The 13,992-nt window shown below is 43.2% G+C and overlaps 1 protein-coding gene across 1 annotated transcript in view; it reads left to right on the forward strand.

Annotated features, from left to right (window-relative positions):
• The window catches only part of LOC106611501 (ecto-NOX disulfide-thiol exchanger 2), a 284,053-nt gene that overhangs the window by 244,825 nt on the left and 25,236 nt on the right, over positions 1–13,992 (forward strand). The window contains exons 10-11 of the mRNA XM_014211765.3: positions 6,721–6,923; positions 11,983–12,129. Of these exons, the coding sequence (XP_014067240.1) occupies positions 6,721–6,923; positions 11,983–12,129 (350 nt within the window). The remainder of the gene's footprint in view (positions 1–6,720; positions 6,924–11,982; positions 12,130–13,992) is intronic.

Here is a 13,992-nt window from a genome sequence, read left to right on the forward strand (position 1 = left end):
TGTGGGCTCTGCTATGTCGGTAAAACCTCCCGCTCTCTCAAACAGAGAATTAGTGAACATAAAAATTCAATCAGGAGAAACGACAGGGATTATCCAGTCGCAGTACATTTTAATGACCTAAAACATGACATTTCTACCTTTAGATTTTGTGGTATAGAGAAAGTCAAGATATCAGACAGGGGAGGTGATATTAATAATACTCTGAGCAAAAGAGAATGTTTTTGGATTTTCACCCTCCAGACATTATTTCCTAAAGGACTTAATGATGAAATGCCTATGTATGTTATGTTGTGAATTTAAAATATGTTCCTATTTAAGATTACTTTGTTTTTTCGTATGATGTACCCAATGATTAATGAAAACTTGCTATGTCCTCGTTGTGATTTTATGGACGTGTTCGGTACGTCTTGTCTATACACTTTTGTAATATTTGTGAAATGCATATTGTTATGTTTGGTAGCACTTATTTATTTTTCCTTTGCCTCCAACCCCTTTCCATACGTGGAACGGATGTGGGTGGGGCTAGGTCTACATAGAGGTGCTGTTTTCTGAAAATTCACAAAAGCTCTGATGAAGGCCGTTAGGCCGATACGTAAGCTTATTAAATATCAGTGATACTATCAAGAACAGTGTGCGGTTTCCTTTTTTCATTCACACTGTCCACTCATTGAAAGTGCTGTATCTCCCTCATTTTTCAGAGTAAAAGCCTGAAACAATGCCTAAAGACTGGCCACGTGAAGAAGAAGCCACAGAGATCGTGAACTCTGTCCTAAGTCTTTGTATGGTAGATAGGCTTACAATGGAAATAAAATAATAATATTTCCTGGATGGATTTTCCTCAGGTTTTCGCCTGCCATATCAGTTCTGTTATACTCACAGACATTATTTTAACAGTTTTGGAAACTTTAGAGTGTTTTCTATCCAAATATGCGTATCCTAGCTTCTGGGCCTGAGTAGCAGACAGTTTACTATGGGCATGCTTTTCATCCAAAATTCCGAATGCTGCCCCCTACCCTAGGGAAGTTAAATCAGTTTTACCCAATTTTTTACCAGCATGTCACTGTGGCTTCTGTGCAACCAGGGGGAAAAAAATTATAGACCACCTTTACTCCACACAGAGATGCATACAAAGCTCTGCCCCGCCCTCCATTTGGCAAATCTGACCATAATTCTATCCTCCTGATTCCTGCTGACAAGCAAAAACTAAAGCAGGAAGTACCAGTGACTCGCTCAATACAGAAGTGGTCAGATGATGCGGATGCTACACTACAGGACTGTTTTGCAAGCACAGGCTGGAATATGTTCTGGGATTCATCCAATGGCATTGAGGAATACACCACCTCAGTCATCGGCTTCATGAATAAGTGCATCCCCACATTGACTGTACATACATATCCCGACAAGAAGCCATGGATTACAGGCAACAACCGCATCGAGCTAAAGGCTAGAGCTGCCGCTTTCAAGGAGCGGGAGACTGATCCGGATGCTTATAAGAAATCCCGCTATCCCCTCAGACGAACCATCAAACAAGCAAAGCGTCAATACAGGATTAAGATTGAATACTGCTACACCGGCTCTGACGCTCGTCGGATGTGGCAGGGCTTGAAAACTATTACGGACTACAAAGGGAAACCCAGACGTGAGCTGCCCAGTGACGCGAGCCTACCAGACGCGCTAAATGCCTTTTATGCTCGCTTCCAGTCAAGCGACACTGAAGCATGCACGAGAGCACCAGCTGTTCTGGATGATGTGAACAACACCTTTAATCAGGTCAACATTCACAAAGCTGCTGGGCCAGACAGATTACCAGGACGTGTACTCAAAGCATGCGTGGACCAACTGTCAAGTGTCTTCACTGACATTTTCAACCTCTCCCTGACCGAGTCTGTAATACCTACATGTTTCAAGCAGACCACCATAGTCCCTGTGCCCAAGGAAGTGAAGCTAACCTGCCTAAATGATTACCACCCCGTGGCACTCACATTGGTAGCCATGAAGTGCTTTGAAAGGCTGGTCATGGCTCACATTAACAGCATCCTCCTAGACCCACTCCAATTCGCGTACCGCCCCAACAGATCCACAGATGACGCAATCTCAATCGCACTCCACACTGCCCTTTCGCACCTGGAAAAAAGGAACACCTATTTGAGAATGCTGTTCATTGACTACAGCTCAGCGTTCCACACCATAGTGCCCACGAAGCTCATCACTAAGCTAAGGACTCTGGGACAAAACACCTCCCTCTGCAACTGGATCCTGGACTTCCTGACGAGCTGCCCCCAGGTGGTAAGCGTAGGCAACAACACTTCTGCCATGCTGATCCTTAACACTGGGGCCCCTCAGGGGTGTGTACTTAGTCCCCTCCTGTATTCCCTGTTCACCCATGACTGTGTGGCCAAACACGACTCCAACACCATCATTAAGTTTGCTAACGACACAACAGTGGTAGGCCTGATCACCGACACCGATGAGGTGGCCTAGAAGGAGGAGGTCAGAGAACTGGCAGCGTGGTGCCAGGACAACAGCCTCTTCCTCAATGTGAGCAACACAAAGGAGCTGATCGTGGACTACAGGAAAAGGCTTGGCCGAAAAGGCCCCCATTAACATCGACGGGGCTGTGGTGTCCACATCAACAACGAACTATCATGGTCCAAACATACCAAGACAGTCATGAAGAGGGCACAACAAAACCTTTTCCCCCTCAGGAGACTGAAAAGATTTGGCATGGGTCCCCAGATCCTCAAAGGTTTCTTCAGCTGCACCATTGAAGGCATCCTGACCGGTTGCATCACCGCCTGGTATGACAACTGCTCGGCATCTGACCGTAAGGTGCTACAGAGGGTAGTGCGAATGGCCCAGTACATCTGTGGCCAAGCTTCCTGCCATCCAGGATCTATATGCAGTGGCTTGCAAAAGTATTCACCCCCTTGGCATTTTTCCTATTTCGTTGCCTTACAACCTGAAATTAAAGTGGATTTTTTTGGGGGGTTTGTATCGTTTGATTTACACAACATGCCTACCACTTTGAAGATGCAAAATATTATTTTGTGTGAAACAAAAAAGAAATAAGACAAAAACAAAACAGAAAACTTGAGGGTACATAACTATTCACCCCCCCCCCCCCCCCCCCCCCCCTAAAGTCAATACTTTTTAGAGCCACCTTCTGCAGACATTACTGCTGCAAGTCTCTTGGGGTATGTATCTATAAGCTTGGCACATCCAGCCATGGATTTTTGTCCATTCTTCAAGGAAAACTGCTCCAACTCCTTCAAGTTGGATGGGGTCCAGTACAGTAATCTTTAAATCAAACCACAGATTCTCAATTGGATTGAGGTCTGGGCTTTGACTAGGCCATTCCAAGACATTTAAATGTTTCCCATTAAAACACTCAAGTCTTGCTTTATCAGTATGCTTAAGGTCATTGTCCTGCTGGAAGGTGAACCTCCCTCCCAGTCTCACATCTCTGGAAGACTGAAACAGGTTTTCTTCAATAATTTCCCTGTATTTAGCTCCATCTATCATTCCTTCAATTCTGACCAGTTTCCCAGTCCCTGCCGATGAAAAACGGATGGTGTTCTTGGGGTGATGTGAGGTGGAGGTTTGCGCCAGTCATAGCATTTTCCTTGATGGGCAAAAAGGTCAATTTTAGTCTCATCTGACCAGAGTACTTTCTACCATATGTTTGGGGAGTCTCCCACATGCCTTTTGGCGAACACCAAACGTGTTTGCTTATTTATTTTTTTAAGCAATGGCTTTTTTTCTGGACACTCTTCTGTAAAGCCCATCTCTGTGGAGTGTACGGCTTAAAGTGGTCCTATGGACAGATACTCCAATCTCCACTGTGGAGCTTTGCAGCTCCTTCAGGGTTATCTTTGGTCTCTGTTTTGCCTCTCTGATTAATGCCCTCCTTGCCTGGTCTGTGAGTTTTGGTGGGCAGCCCTCTCTTGGCAGGTTTGTTGTGGTGACATATTCTTTAAAAATAAATTATAATGGATTTAATGGTGCTCCGCGGAATGTTCAACATTTCGGATATTTTTTTATATCCCAACCGTGATCTGTAGTTCTCCACAACTTTGTCCCTGACCTGTTTGGAGAGCTCCTTGGTCTTCATGGTGCCGCTTTCTTGGTTGTGCCCCTTAGTGGTGTTGCAGACTCTGGGAACTTTCAGAACAGGTGTATATATACTGAGATCATGTGACAGATCATGTGAAACTTTAATTGCACACAGGTGGACTTTATTTAACTAATTATGTGACTTCTGAAGGTAATTGGTTGCACCAGATTTTATTTAAGGGCTTCATAGCAAAGGGGGTGAATACATATGCACGCACCACTTTTCATTTATTTTTATTTTTTTATTTTTTTAAAGAAGTTATTTTTTTTATTTCACTTCACCAATTTGGACTATTTTGTGTATGTCCATTACATGAAATCCAAATAAAAATCTATTTAAATTACAGGCAGTAATGCAACAAAATAGGAAAAATGCGAAGGGGGATGAATACTTTTACAAGGCACTGTAATAGAGGTTGTCAGAGGAAAGCCCATAAAATTGTCAGAGACTCCAGTCACCCAAGTTATAGACTATTTTCTCTTCTACCGCACGGCAAGCGGTACGTGAGTGCCAATTCTAGGACCAAAAGGCTCCTCAACAGCTTCTACCCCCAAGTCATTAGACTGCTGAACAATTCATACAAATCGCCACCAGACAATTTACATTGACCCCCCCTCTTGTACAGTGCTGCTACTTGCTGTTTCTTTGTTACCTTTTTATTTATTTATTGAAAAAAATGACCTTTATTTAACTAGGCAAGTCAGTTAAGAACAAATTCTTATTTTCAATGACGGCCTAGGAACAGTGGGTTAACTGCCTTGTTCAGGGGCAGAACGACAGATTTTGTCAGCTCCGGGATTCAATCTGCAACCTTTCGGTTACTAGTCCAACACTTTAACCACTAGGCTTCCTGCCGCCCCACCTATGCATAGTCACTTCGCCACCACCTACATGTACAGATTACCTCAACTAGCCTGTACCGGTGCACATTGACTCAGTACCGGTGCCCCTGTATATAGCCTCATTATTGTTATTCTTATTGTGTTACTTTTTATTATTACTTTTTATTTTAGCCTACTTGGTAAATATTTTCTTCTTCTTGAACTGCACTGTTGGTTAAGGGCTTGTAAGTAAGCATTTCACTGTAAAGTCTACACTTGTTGTATTCGGCACATGTGGCAAATAAAGTTTGATTTGAGAGTCATAACAACAGGATGCATGTTTTGAAATATTTTTTATTCTGTACAGGCTTCCTTCTTTTCACTCTGTCAATTAGGTTAGTATTGTGGAGTAACTACAATGTTGTTTATCAGTTTTCTCCTATTACAGCCATTAAACTCTGTAACTGTTTAAAGTCAACATTGGCTTCATGGTGAAATCCATGGGCTGTTTCCCTCCTCTCCGGCAACTGAATTAGGAAGGACGCCTGTATCTTTGTAGTGACTGGGTGTATTTATACACCATCCAAAGTGGGGAATAGGTTGGCTACCCCGGACAGCAACTTGATTAGGCTCCCTGATTAATACACACCTCACCCAAAACCTCCCTGCTGGCTGGCTGGCTGGCTGGCTGGCTGGCTGGCTGGCTGGCTGGCTGGCTGGCTGGCTGGCTGGCACACACACACACACACACACACACACACACACACACACACACACACACACACACACACACACACACACACACACACACACACACACACACACACACACCACACACACACACCTTTGCCTGATTAAAAAAAGCCAGCATGAGTCTCTATGCTCATTTTAACACACACACACTATGCTAGGCCTCTCTTACACAATCAATCTCAGGTCTTATCTCTCCAGCTCAGTTACACAAACACACCCTCTCATTACATCACACATATCCCTTCAGACAGCATTGGAAAATCAAGACTCTCCTATCAAAGCCCAAAGGAACAGGGGCTGAGTAGTTCTCATCACTGTCTCATCCTGTCTGTTCAATAGGACAGGTAAGGATTTCATGAGTATTTCTCATCACACTGTCTCTCCTGTCTGTTCATTATAGGACAGGTTAGGATTCAGGAGTATTTCTCATCACACTGTCTCTCCTGTCTGTTCATTATAGGACAGATTGGGATTTCATGAGTATTTCTCATCACACTGTCTCTCCTGTCTGTTTAATATAGGACATGTAAGGATTTCATGAGTAGTTCTCATCACACTGTCTCTCCTGTCTGTTCATTATAGGACAGGTTAGGATTTCATGAGTTTTTCTCATCACACTGTCTCTCCTGTCTGTTCATTATAGGACAGGTTAGGATTTCATGAGTATTTCTCATCACACTGTCTCTCCTGTCTGTTCATTATAGGACAGGTTAGGATTTCATGAGTTTTTCTCATCACACTGTCTCTCCTGTCTGTTCATTATAGGACAGATTAGGATTTCATGAGTATTTCTCATCACACTGTCTCTCCTGTCTGTTCATTATAGGACAGATTAGGATTTCATGAGTATTTCTCATCACACTGTCTCTCCTGTCTGTACATTATAGGACAAGTTAGGATTTCAAAGCCTCTCCAGTAGAGTTGCAGTATGTCCTCAGATCATCAATAGACATTTGAAGGCTGTTTATACAGTATAATGTTATGATACAGCAGTTGTGATGTTCTATGTCTCTTGTGTATGTGTGTGTGTAGGCCCTGTGTCCCAGGCGGAGGCTCTAAAGGAGGAGAATGACTCTCTGCGCTGTCAGCTGGATGCCTACAGAAACGAGGTGGAGCTGCTGAAGCAGGAGCAGGGCAAGAACCAAGAACACACACCTCCACAACACAGTGAAGAGGACGCCTGCAGGCAGCAACAACTAACCTTTCTACAACAGGCACTACAGGGCATGCAGAAGGTATACTTCTACCACACACACTATAGCTTAACGTTTTGCAGCAGGTCCTACTTTGGATTTATTTCAAGCAATTCCACAGGACTTTTTATACAGATATAAGTCCTGCAGATTTTAGCTGGTAAGACTCATAATCCGTTGGTTTTGCTTTCTGGGGTGACAAGTGTGGTGGCTAATTTCTGCATTACCAAATGAGGAGAGTTACAAACTTCACACACCAGTCAGAGTTATACTTAAAACCTCTTACATCTAGACGTTCCGCTAGCGGAACACCTGCTCCAATAGCCAATGATGGGCGTGGCGCGAATTACAAATTCCTCAAAAATACAAAAACTTCCATTTTTCAAACATATGACTATTTTACACCATTTTAAAGACAAGACTCTCCTTTATCTAACCACACTGTCCGATTTCAAAAAGGCTTTACAACGAAAGCAAAACATTAGATTATGTCAGCAGAGTACCCAGCCAGAAATAATCAGACACCCATTTTTCAAGCTAGCATATAATGTCACATAAATCCAAACCACAGCTAAATGCAGCACTAACCTTTGATGATCTTCATCAGATGACACCCCTAGGACATTATGTTATACAATACATGCATGTTTTGTTCAATCAAGTTCATATTTATATCAAAAACCAGCTTTTTACATTAGCATGTGACGTTCAGAACTAGCATACCCCCCGCAAACTTCCGGTGAATTTACTAAATTACTCACGATAAACGTTCACAAAAAACATAACAATTATTTTAAGAATTATAGATACAGAACTCCTCTATGCACTCGATATGTCCGATTTTAAAATAGCTTTTCGGTGAAAGCACATTTTGCAATATTCTCAGTAGATAGCCCGGCATCACAGGGCTAGCTATTTAGACACCCAGCAAGTTTAGCACTCACCAAAGTCAGATTTACTATAAGAAAAATGTTATTACCTTTGCTGTTCTTCGTCAGAATGCACTCCCAGGACTTCTACTTCAATAACAAATGTTGGTTTGGTCCCAAATAATCCATTGTTATATCCAAATAGCGCCGTTTTGTTCGTGCGTTCAAGACACTATCCGAATGGTAAAGAAGGGTGACGAGCACGACGCATTTCGTAACAAAGAAATTCTAAATATTCCATTACCGTACTTCGAAGCATGTCAACCGCTGTTTAAAATCAATTTTTATGCAATTTTTCTCGTAAAAAAGCGATAATATTCCGACCGGGAATCTGCGTTTAGGTAAAAAGACGAAAGAAAATAAAGCATGGGGTCGACTCGTGCATGCGCCTAAGCCCATTGTCCTCTGATCGGCCACTTACCAAAGGCGATAATGTGTTTCAGCCAGAGGCTGCCTCGATATCATTCAGCTTTTTCCCGGGTTCTGAGAGCCTATGGGAGCCGTAGGAAGTGTCACGTTACAGCAAAGATCCTCAGTCTTCAATAAAAAGAGCCAAGATGAACAAGAACTTGTCAGACAGGTCACTTCCTGTATGGAATCTTCTCAGGTTTTTGCCTGCCATATGAGTTCTGTTATACTCACAGACACCATTCAAACAGTTTTAGAGACTTTAGGGTGTTTTCTATCCAAAGCCAATAATTATATGCATATCCTAGTTTCTGGGCAGGAGTAATAATCAAATTAAATCGGGTACGTTTTTTATCCGCCGTGAAAATACTGCCCCCTAGCCATAACAGGTTAAACTACATCTTTAATAATAAGAGCTTTGCAAAAGCCCTTGACTTTCAAGGATGCGCTATCTCTAATGAACCATTGAAAAGTGTCTACACAAAAGTACAAAGATCTTTTATAGCCAAGATACACCCCTCTCAACGTACATGACGAACCACAGATACATAGAATGGGTCACAAGGTTACATTTTGTATGAAAGATATCTATAAAACATAGCAGACAGCAACTGCTGTGTCAACAGTTTTCATTGTACAGACCAGTGTCTGGTCCTCCTACTCCAAACTGGAACCGTCTCTCCCTGGTACGGTATAGAACAGAACCATTAGCTCCATGTTATCTGGAATGCTCTTTAGGCTTTATTACCCAAAGACATCGTAAATCTACTCTGTCAGTGCTATGTCATAGAGGCCCATCCTCAGTAAGACACACACACATATGTAGACAATGTTCCATTCTGTCCTCCTCCCTTCCTGATATTCTGCATAGCACCAGGGATATGTGAAAGACAAGCCTGACCTCTCCCCTCTCTGGGCCCCAAGTGACTGAGCCCCAGCTAAGGGAAAAGTGCAACTGCCAACATTCATTATCCAAATGGATACATTCTAATGACAAGTATATCACGTAAGCATATTATGCAAATAAAGCATCTTAATTATCTATGTTACCCAACTAATTCTGATTCATCCGCCACACAAGTGGTTTTGATGAAAAGTCACTTTTAATGGAGGTGGATAGAGAACTGCTCTCTCAATCACACACACACAGGCGCGTGCACACATACACACAACATTAATAAAGATATGAGAGAGTGGTAGGGAGAGATGCAAGCTGAAAACAAGAACGGCAGAGGGATGCACTCAGAGTAAGATGGATAGATAGAGAGAAAAAGAAAGAACAATAGAAAGACTTCAGAGGGAGAGAGTCATTCTAGAATCTGATCACTCTGCTGTCCTAGACGCTCTACAGAAACCAATGCCAACCAGCTTGAAGGGTTTTCTATTAAAATCTTCCTCTCAGAGAAAACAACCATCATACCATCGGTAAGATAAACAACCCTCTGAGGCAGGAAATCTGTTGCTCCCATCACCTGCTGGGTCATCAAATATCTTCAAGTTGTCAATGGTCATAGTTAATAGAATATTTTTTTTTAATGTTGGTTTTGAGCATAAATAATGTGTCGTCCTCCTGCTCATTTGAATAGACAGATGGTAATTACATTTCTAACACGCAAGTTTGAACATTTCCATGAAAATATTAAGTGATCGGATTAAAATGAGGAGGAAGAGACCAATTGGATGCTTCTTATTGCTCCATGCTAAATTGCGTTATCATGCAGGCTCAGGCAAATTACCATAAAATATTATCAGCAGGTGATTTGAGTGTGCCCAGGTTCTGTGAATTTCTTCCACTTGTGAGTCATCTTATACTTGCGTATTTCAGCCTAAGGCCAACTGAGACTGTGATGGATAAGCTGAAATGGATAAGGAGAAAGGACTTTTCAGCTCCTACGTGGTTCAAACTTGCAGCACCAGAGAGACTAGATAGATAAGCTATGAGCTAAAAGTTACTACTCGATAGCAAATCCTGAAGCATAAGAGCTAACTTGGTTTCCTCTCTGTAGCTGATGCATGAAGGGTTAATAACTACAGTGAGGGAAAAAAAGTATTTGATCCCCTGCTGATTTTGTACGTTTGCCCACTGACAAAGAAATGATCAGTCTATAATTTTAATGGTAGGTTTATTTGAACAGTGAGAGACAGACTAACAACAAACAAATCCAGAAAAACGCATGTCAAAAATTGTATAAATTGATTTGCATTTTAATGAGGGAAATAAGTATTTGACCCCTCTGCAAAACATGACTTAGTACTTGGTGGCAAAACCCTTGTTGGCAATCACAGAGGTCAGACGTTTCTTGTAGTTGGCCACCAGGTTTGCACACATCTCAGGAGGGATTTTGTCCCACTCCTCTTCGCAGATCTTCTCCAAGTCATTAAGGTTTCGAGGCTGACGTTTGGCAACTCGAACCTTCTGCTCCCTCCACAGATTTTCTATGGGATTAAGGTCTGGAGACTGGCTAGGCCACTCCAGGACCTTAATGTGCTTCTTCTTGAGCCACTCCTTTGTTGCCTTGGCCGTGTGTTTTGGGTCATTGTCATGCTGGAATACCCATCCACGACCCATTTTCAATGCCCTGGCTGAGGGAAGGAGGTTCTCACCCAAGATTTGACGGTACATGGCCCCGTCCATCGTCCCTTTGATGCGGTGAAGTTGTCCTGTCCCATTAGCAGAAAAACACCCCCAAAGCATAATGTTTCCACCTCCATGTTTGACAGAGGGGTCATAGGCAGCATTCCTCCTCCTCCAAACACGGCGAGTTGAGTTGATGCCAAAGAGCTCCATTTTGGTCTCATCTGACCACAACACTTTCCCCCAGTTGTCCTCTGAATCATTCAGATGTTCATTGGCAAACTTCAGACGGGCATGTATATGTGCTTTCTTGAGCAGGGGGACTTTGCGGGCGCTGCAGCATTTCAGTCCTTCATGGCATTGTGTGTTACCAATTGTTTTCTTGGTGACTATGGTTCCAGCTGCCTTGAGATCATTGACAAGATCCTCCCGTGTAGTTCTGGGCTGATTCCTCACCGTTCTCATGATCATTGCAACTCCACGAGGTGAGATCTTGCATGGAGCCCCAGGCCGAGGGAGATTGACAGTTCTTTTGTGTTTCTTCCATTTGCGAATAATCGCACCAACTGTTGTCACCTTCTCACCAAGCTGCTTGGCGATGGTCTTGTAGCCCATTCCAACCTTGTGTAGGTCTACAATCTTGTCCCTGACACCCTTGGAGAGCTCTTTGGTCTTGGCAATGGTGGAGAGCTTGGAATCTGATTGATTGATTGATTGCTTCTGTGGACAGCTCGTTACCTGTATAAAAGACACCTGGGAGCCAGAAATCTTTCTGATTGAGAGGGGGTCAAATACTTATTTCCCTCATTAAAATGCAAATCAATTTATAACATTTTTGACATGCGTTTTTCTGGATTTCTTTGTTGTTATTCTGTCTCTCACTGTTCAAATAAACCTACCATTAAAATGATAGACTGATCATTTCTTTGTCAGTGGGCAAACGTACAAAATCAGCAGGGGATCAAATACTTTTTTCCCTCACTGTAGCATGCAGCATATGCCTGTTGTAAGCAGGCATCTGTGGCTAAGGGTTAGTTAACATTTGTGTCATTAAAGATTAGTTAGCATCTGTAGCTAACTGTGCCTTCTCTCTGTAGCAGACCCTTAGTTAGCATCTGTGGCTAGCTGTAGCAGAAAATTAAGGGTTAAATATTATCTGTGGCTAACTGTATCTCCTCTCTGTTTTCAGCAATTGCTGAAAATGTGTGAAGAAATGAAACAGCGGGAGGCAGAGATGGAGAAGACTGTGGAGGACAAACAGCAGCTGGAGAGCCAAGTAAAGAGCCTCAAGGAAGGACTGCAGGGCCTGAAAACACTGACAACACACACACCACAGGTCAGTAACACACACACACAACACATGCACACTTTACAGCTTTACAGTTTGGCTTGTAAGAAAAACTCCTGGGGTTTGAAACGGAATTACAATATCGGATTTGTGCTGTAATTAAAATGAAATTAGTTCAAAATGAGTTTCAATACATGATAAATATTTCAGAAATAATTAGTCAGCTACTGGATCCCAGGCTGTGTTAGACTTGAATTACAGTGTATTTAGTTTCATTCCAAATGGTATTGCATTTCTTCAATATCCCAGTGTCAGCTGATCTACCCCTAAAAAAATATATATATATATATATATATATATATATATATATATATATATATATATATATATATATATACTGCTCAAAAAAATAAAGGGAACACTTAAACAACACAATGTAACTCCAGGTCAATCACACTTCTGTGAAATCAAACTGTCCACTTAGGAAGAAACACTGATTGACAATAAATTTCACATGCTGTTGTGCAAATGGAATAGACAACAGGTGGAAACTATAGGCAATAAGCAAGACACCCCCAATAAAGGACTGGTTCTGCAGGTGGAGACCACAGACCACTTCTCAGTTCCTATGCTTCCTGGCTGATGTTTTGGTCACTTTTGAATGCTGGCGGTGCTTTCACTCTAGTGGTAGCATGAGACGGAGTCTACAACCCACACAAGTGGCTCAGGTAGTGCAGCTAATCCAGGATGGCACATCAATGCGAGCTGTGGCAAGAAGGTTTGCTGTGTCTGTCAGCGTAGTGGAGGCGCTACCAGGAGACAGGCCAGTACATCAGGAGACGTGGGGGAGGCCGTAGGAGGGCAACAACCCAGCAGCAGGACCGCTACCTCCGCCTTTGTGCAAGGAGGAGCAGGAGGAGCACTGCCAGAGCCCTGCAAAATGACCTCCAGCAGGCCACAAATGTGCATGTGTCTGCTCAAACGGTCAGAAACAGACTCCATGAGGGTGGTATGAGGGCCCGACATCCACAGGTGAGGGTTGTGCTTACAGCCCAACACCATGCAGGATGTTTGGCATTTGCCTGAGAACACCAAGATTGGCAAATTCGCCACTGGCGCCCTGTGCTCTTCACAGATGAAAGCAGGTTCACACTGAGCATGTGACAGGCGTGACAGAGTCTGGAGACGCCGTGGAGAACGTTCTGCTGCCTGCAACATCCTTGGCGGTGGGTCAGTCATGGTGTGGGCTGGCATTTCTTTGGGGGGCCGCACAGCCCTCCATGTGCTCACAAGAGGTAGCCTGACTGCCATTAGGTACCGAGATGAGATCCTCAGACCCCTTGTGAGACCATATGCTGGTGCGGTTGGCCCTGGGTTCCTCCTAATGCAAGACAATGCTAGACCTCAGGTGGCTGGAGTGTGTCAGCAGTTCCTGCAAGAGGAATGCATTGATGCTATGGACTGGCCCGCCAGTTCCCCAGACCTGAATCCAATTGAGCACATCTGGAACATCATGTCTCGCTCCATCCACCAACGCCACGTTGCACCACAGACTGTCCAGGAGTTGGCGGATGCTTTAGTCCAGGTCTGGGAGGAGATCCCTCAGGAGACCATCCGCCACCTCATCAGGAGCATGCCCAGGCGTTGTAGGGAGGTCATACAGGCACGTGGAGGCCACACACACTACTGAGCCTCATTTTGACTTGTTTTAAGGACATTTCATCAAAGTTGGATCAGCCTGTAGTGTGGTTTTCCACTTTAATTTTGAGTGTGACTCCAAATCCAGACCTCCATGGGTTGATAAATTTGATTTCCATTGATTATTTTTGTGTGATTTTGTTGTCAGCACATTCAACTATGTAAAGAAAAAAGTATTTAATAAGATTATTTCATTCATTCAGATCTAGGGTG

This window comes from Salmo salar, chromosome 09 (assembly GCF_965601325.2).
Source record: "Salmo salar chromosome 09, fSalSal1, whole genome shotgun sequence".
Lineage (NCBI taxonomy): Eukaryota > Metazoa > Chordata > Actinopteri > Salmoniformes > Salmonidae > Salmo > Salmo salar.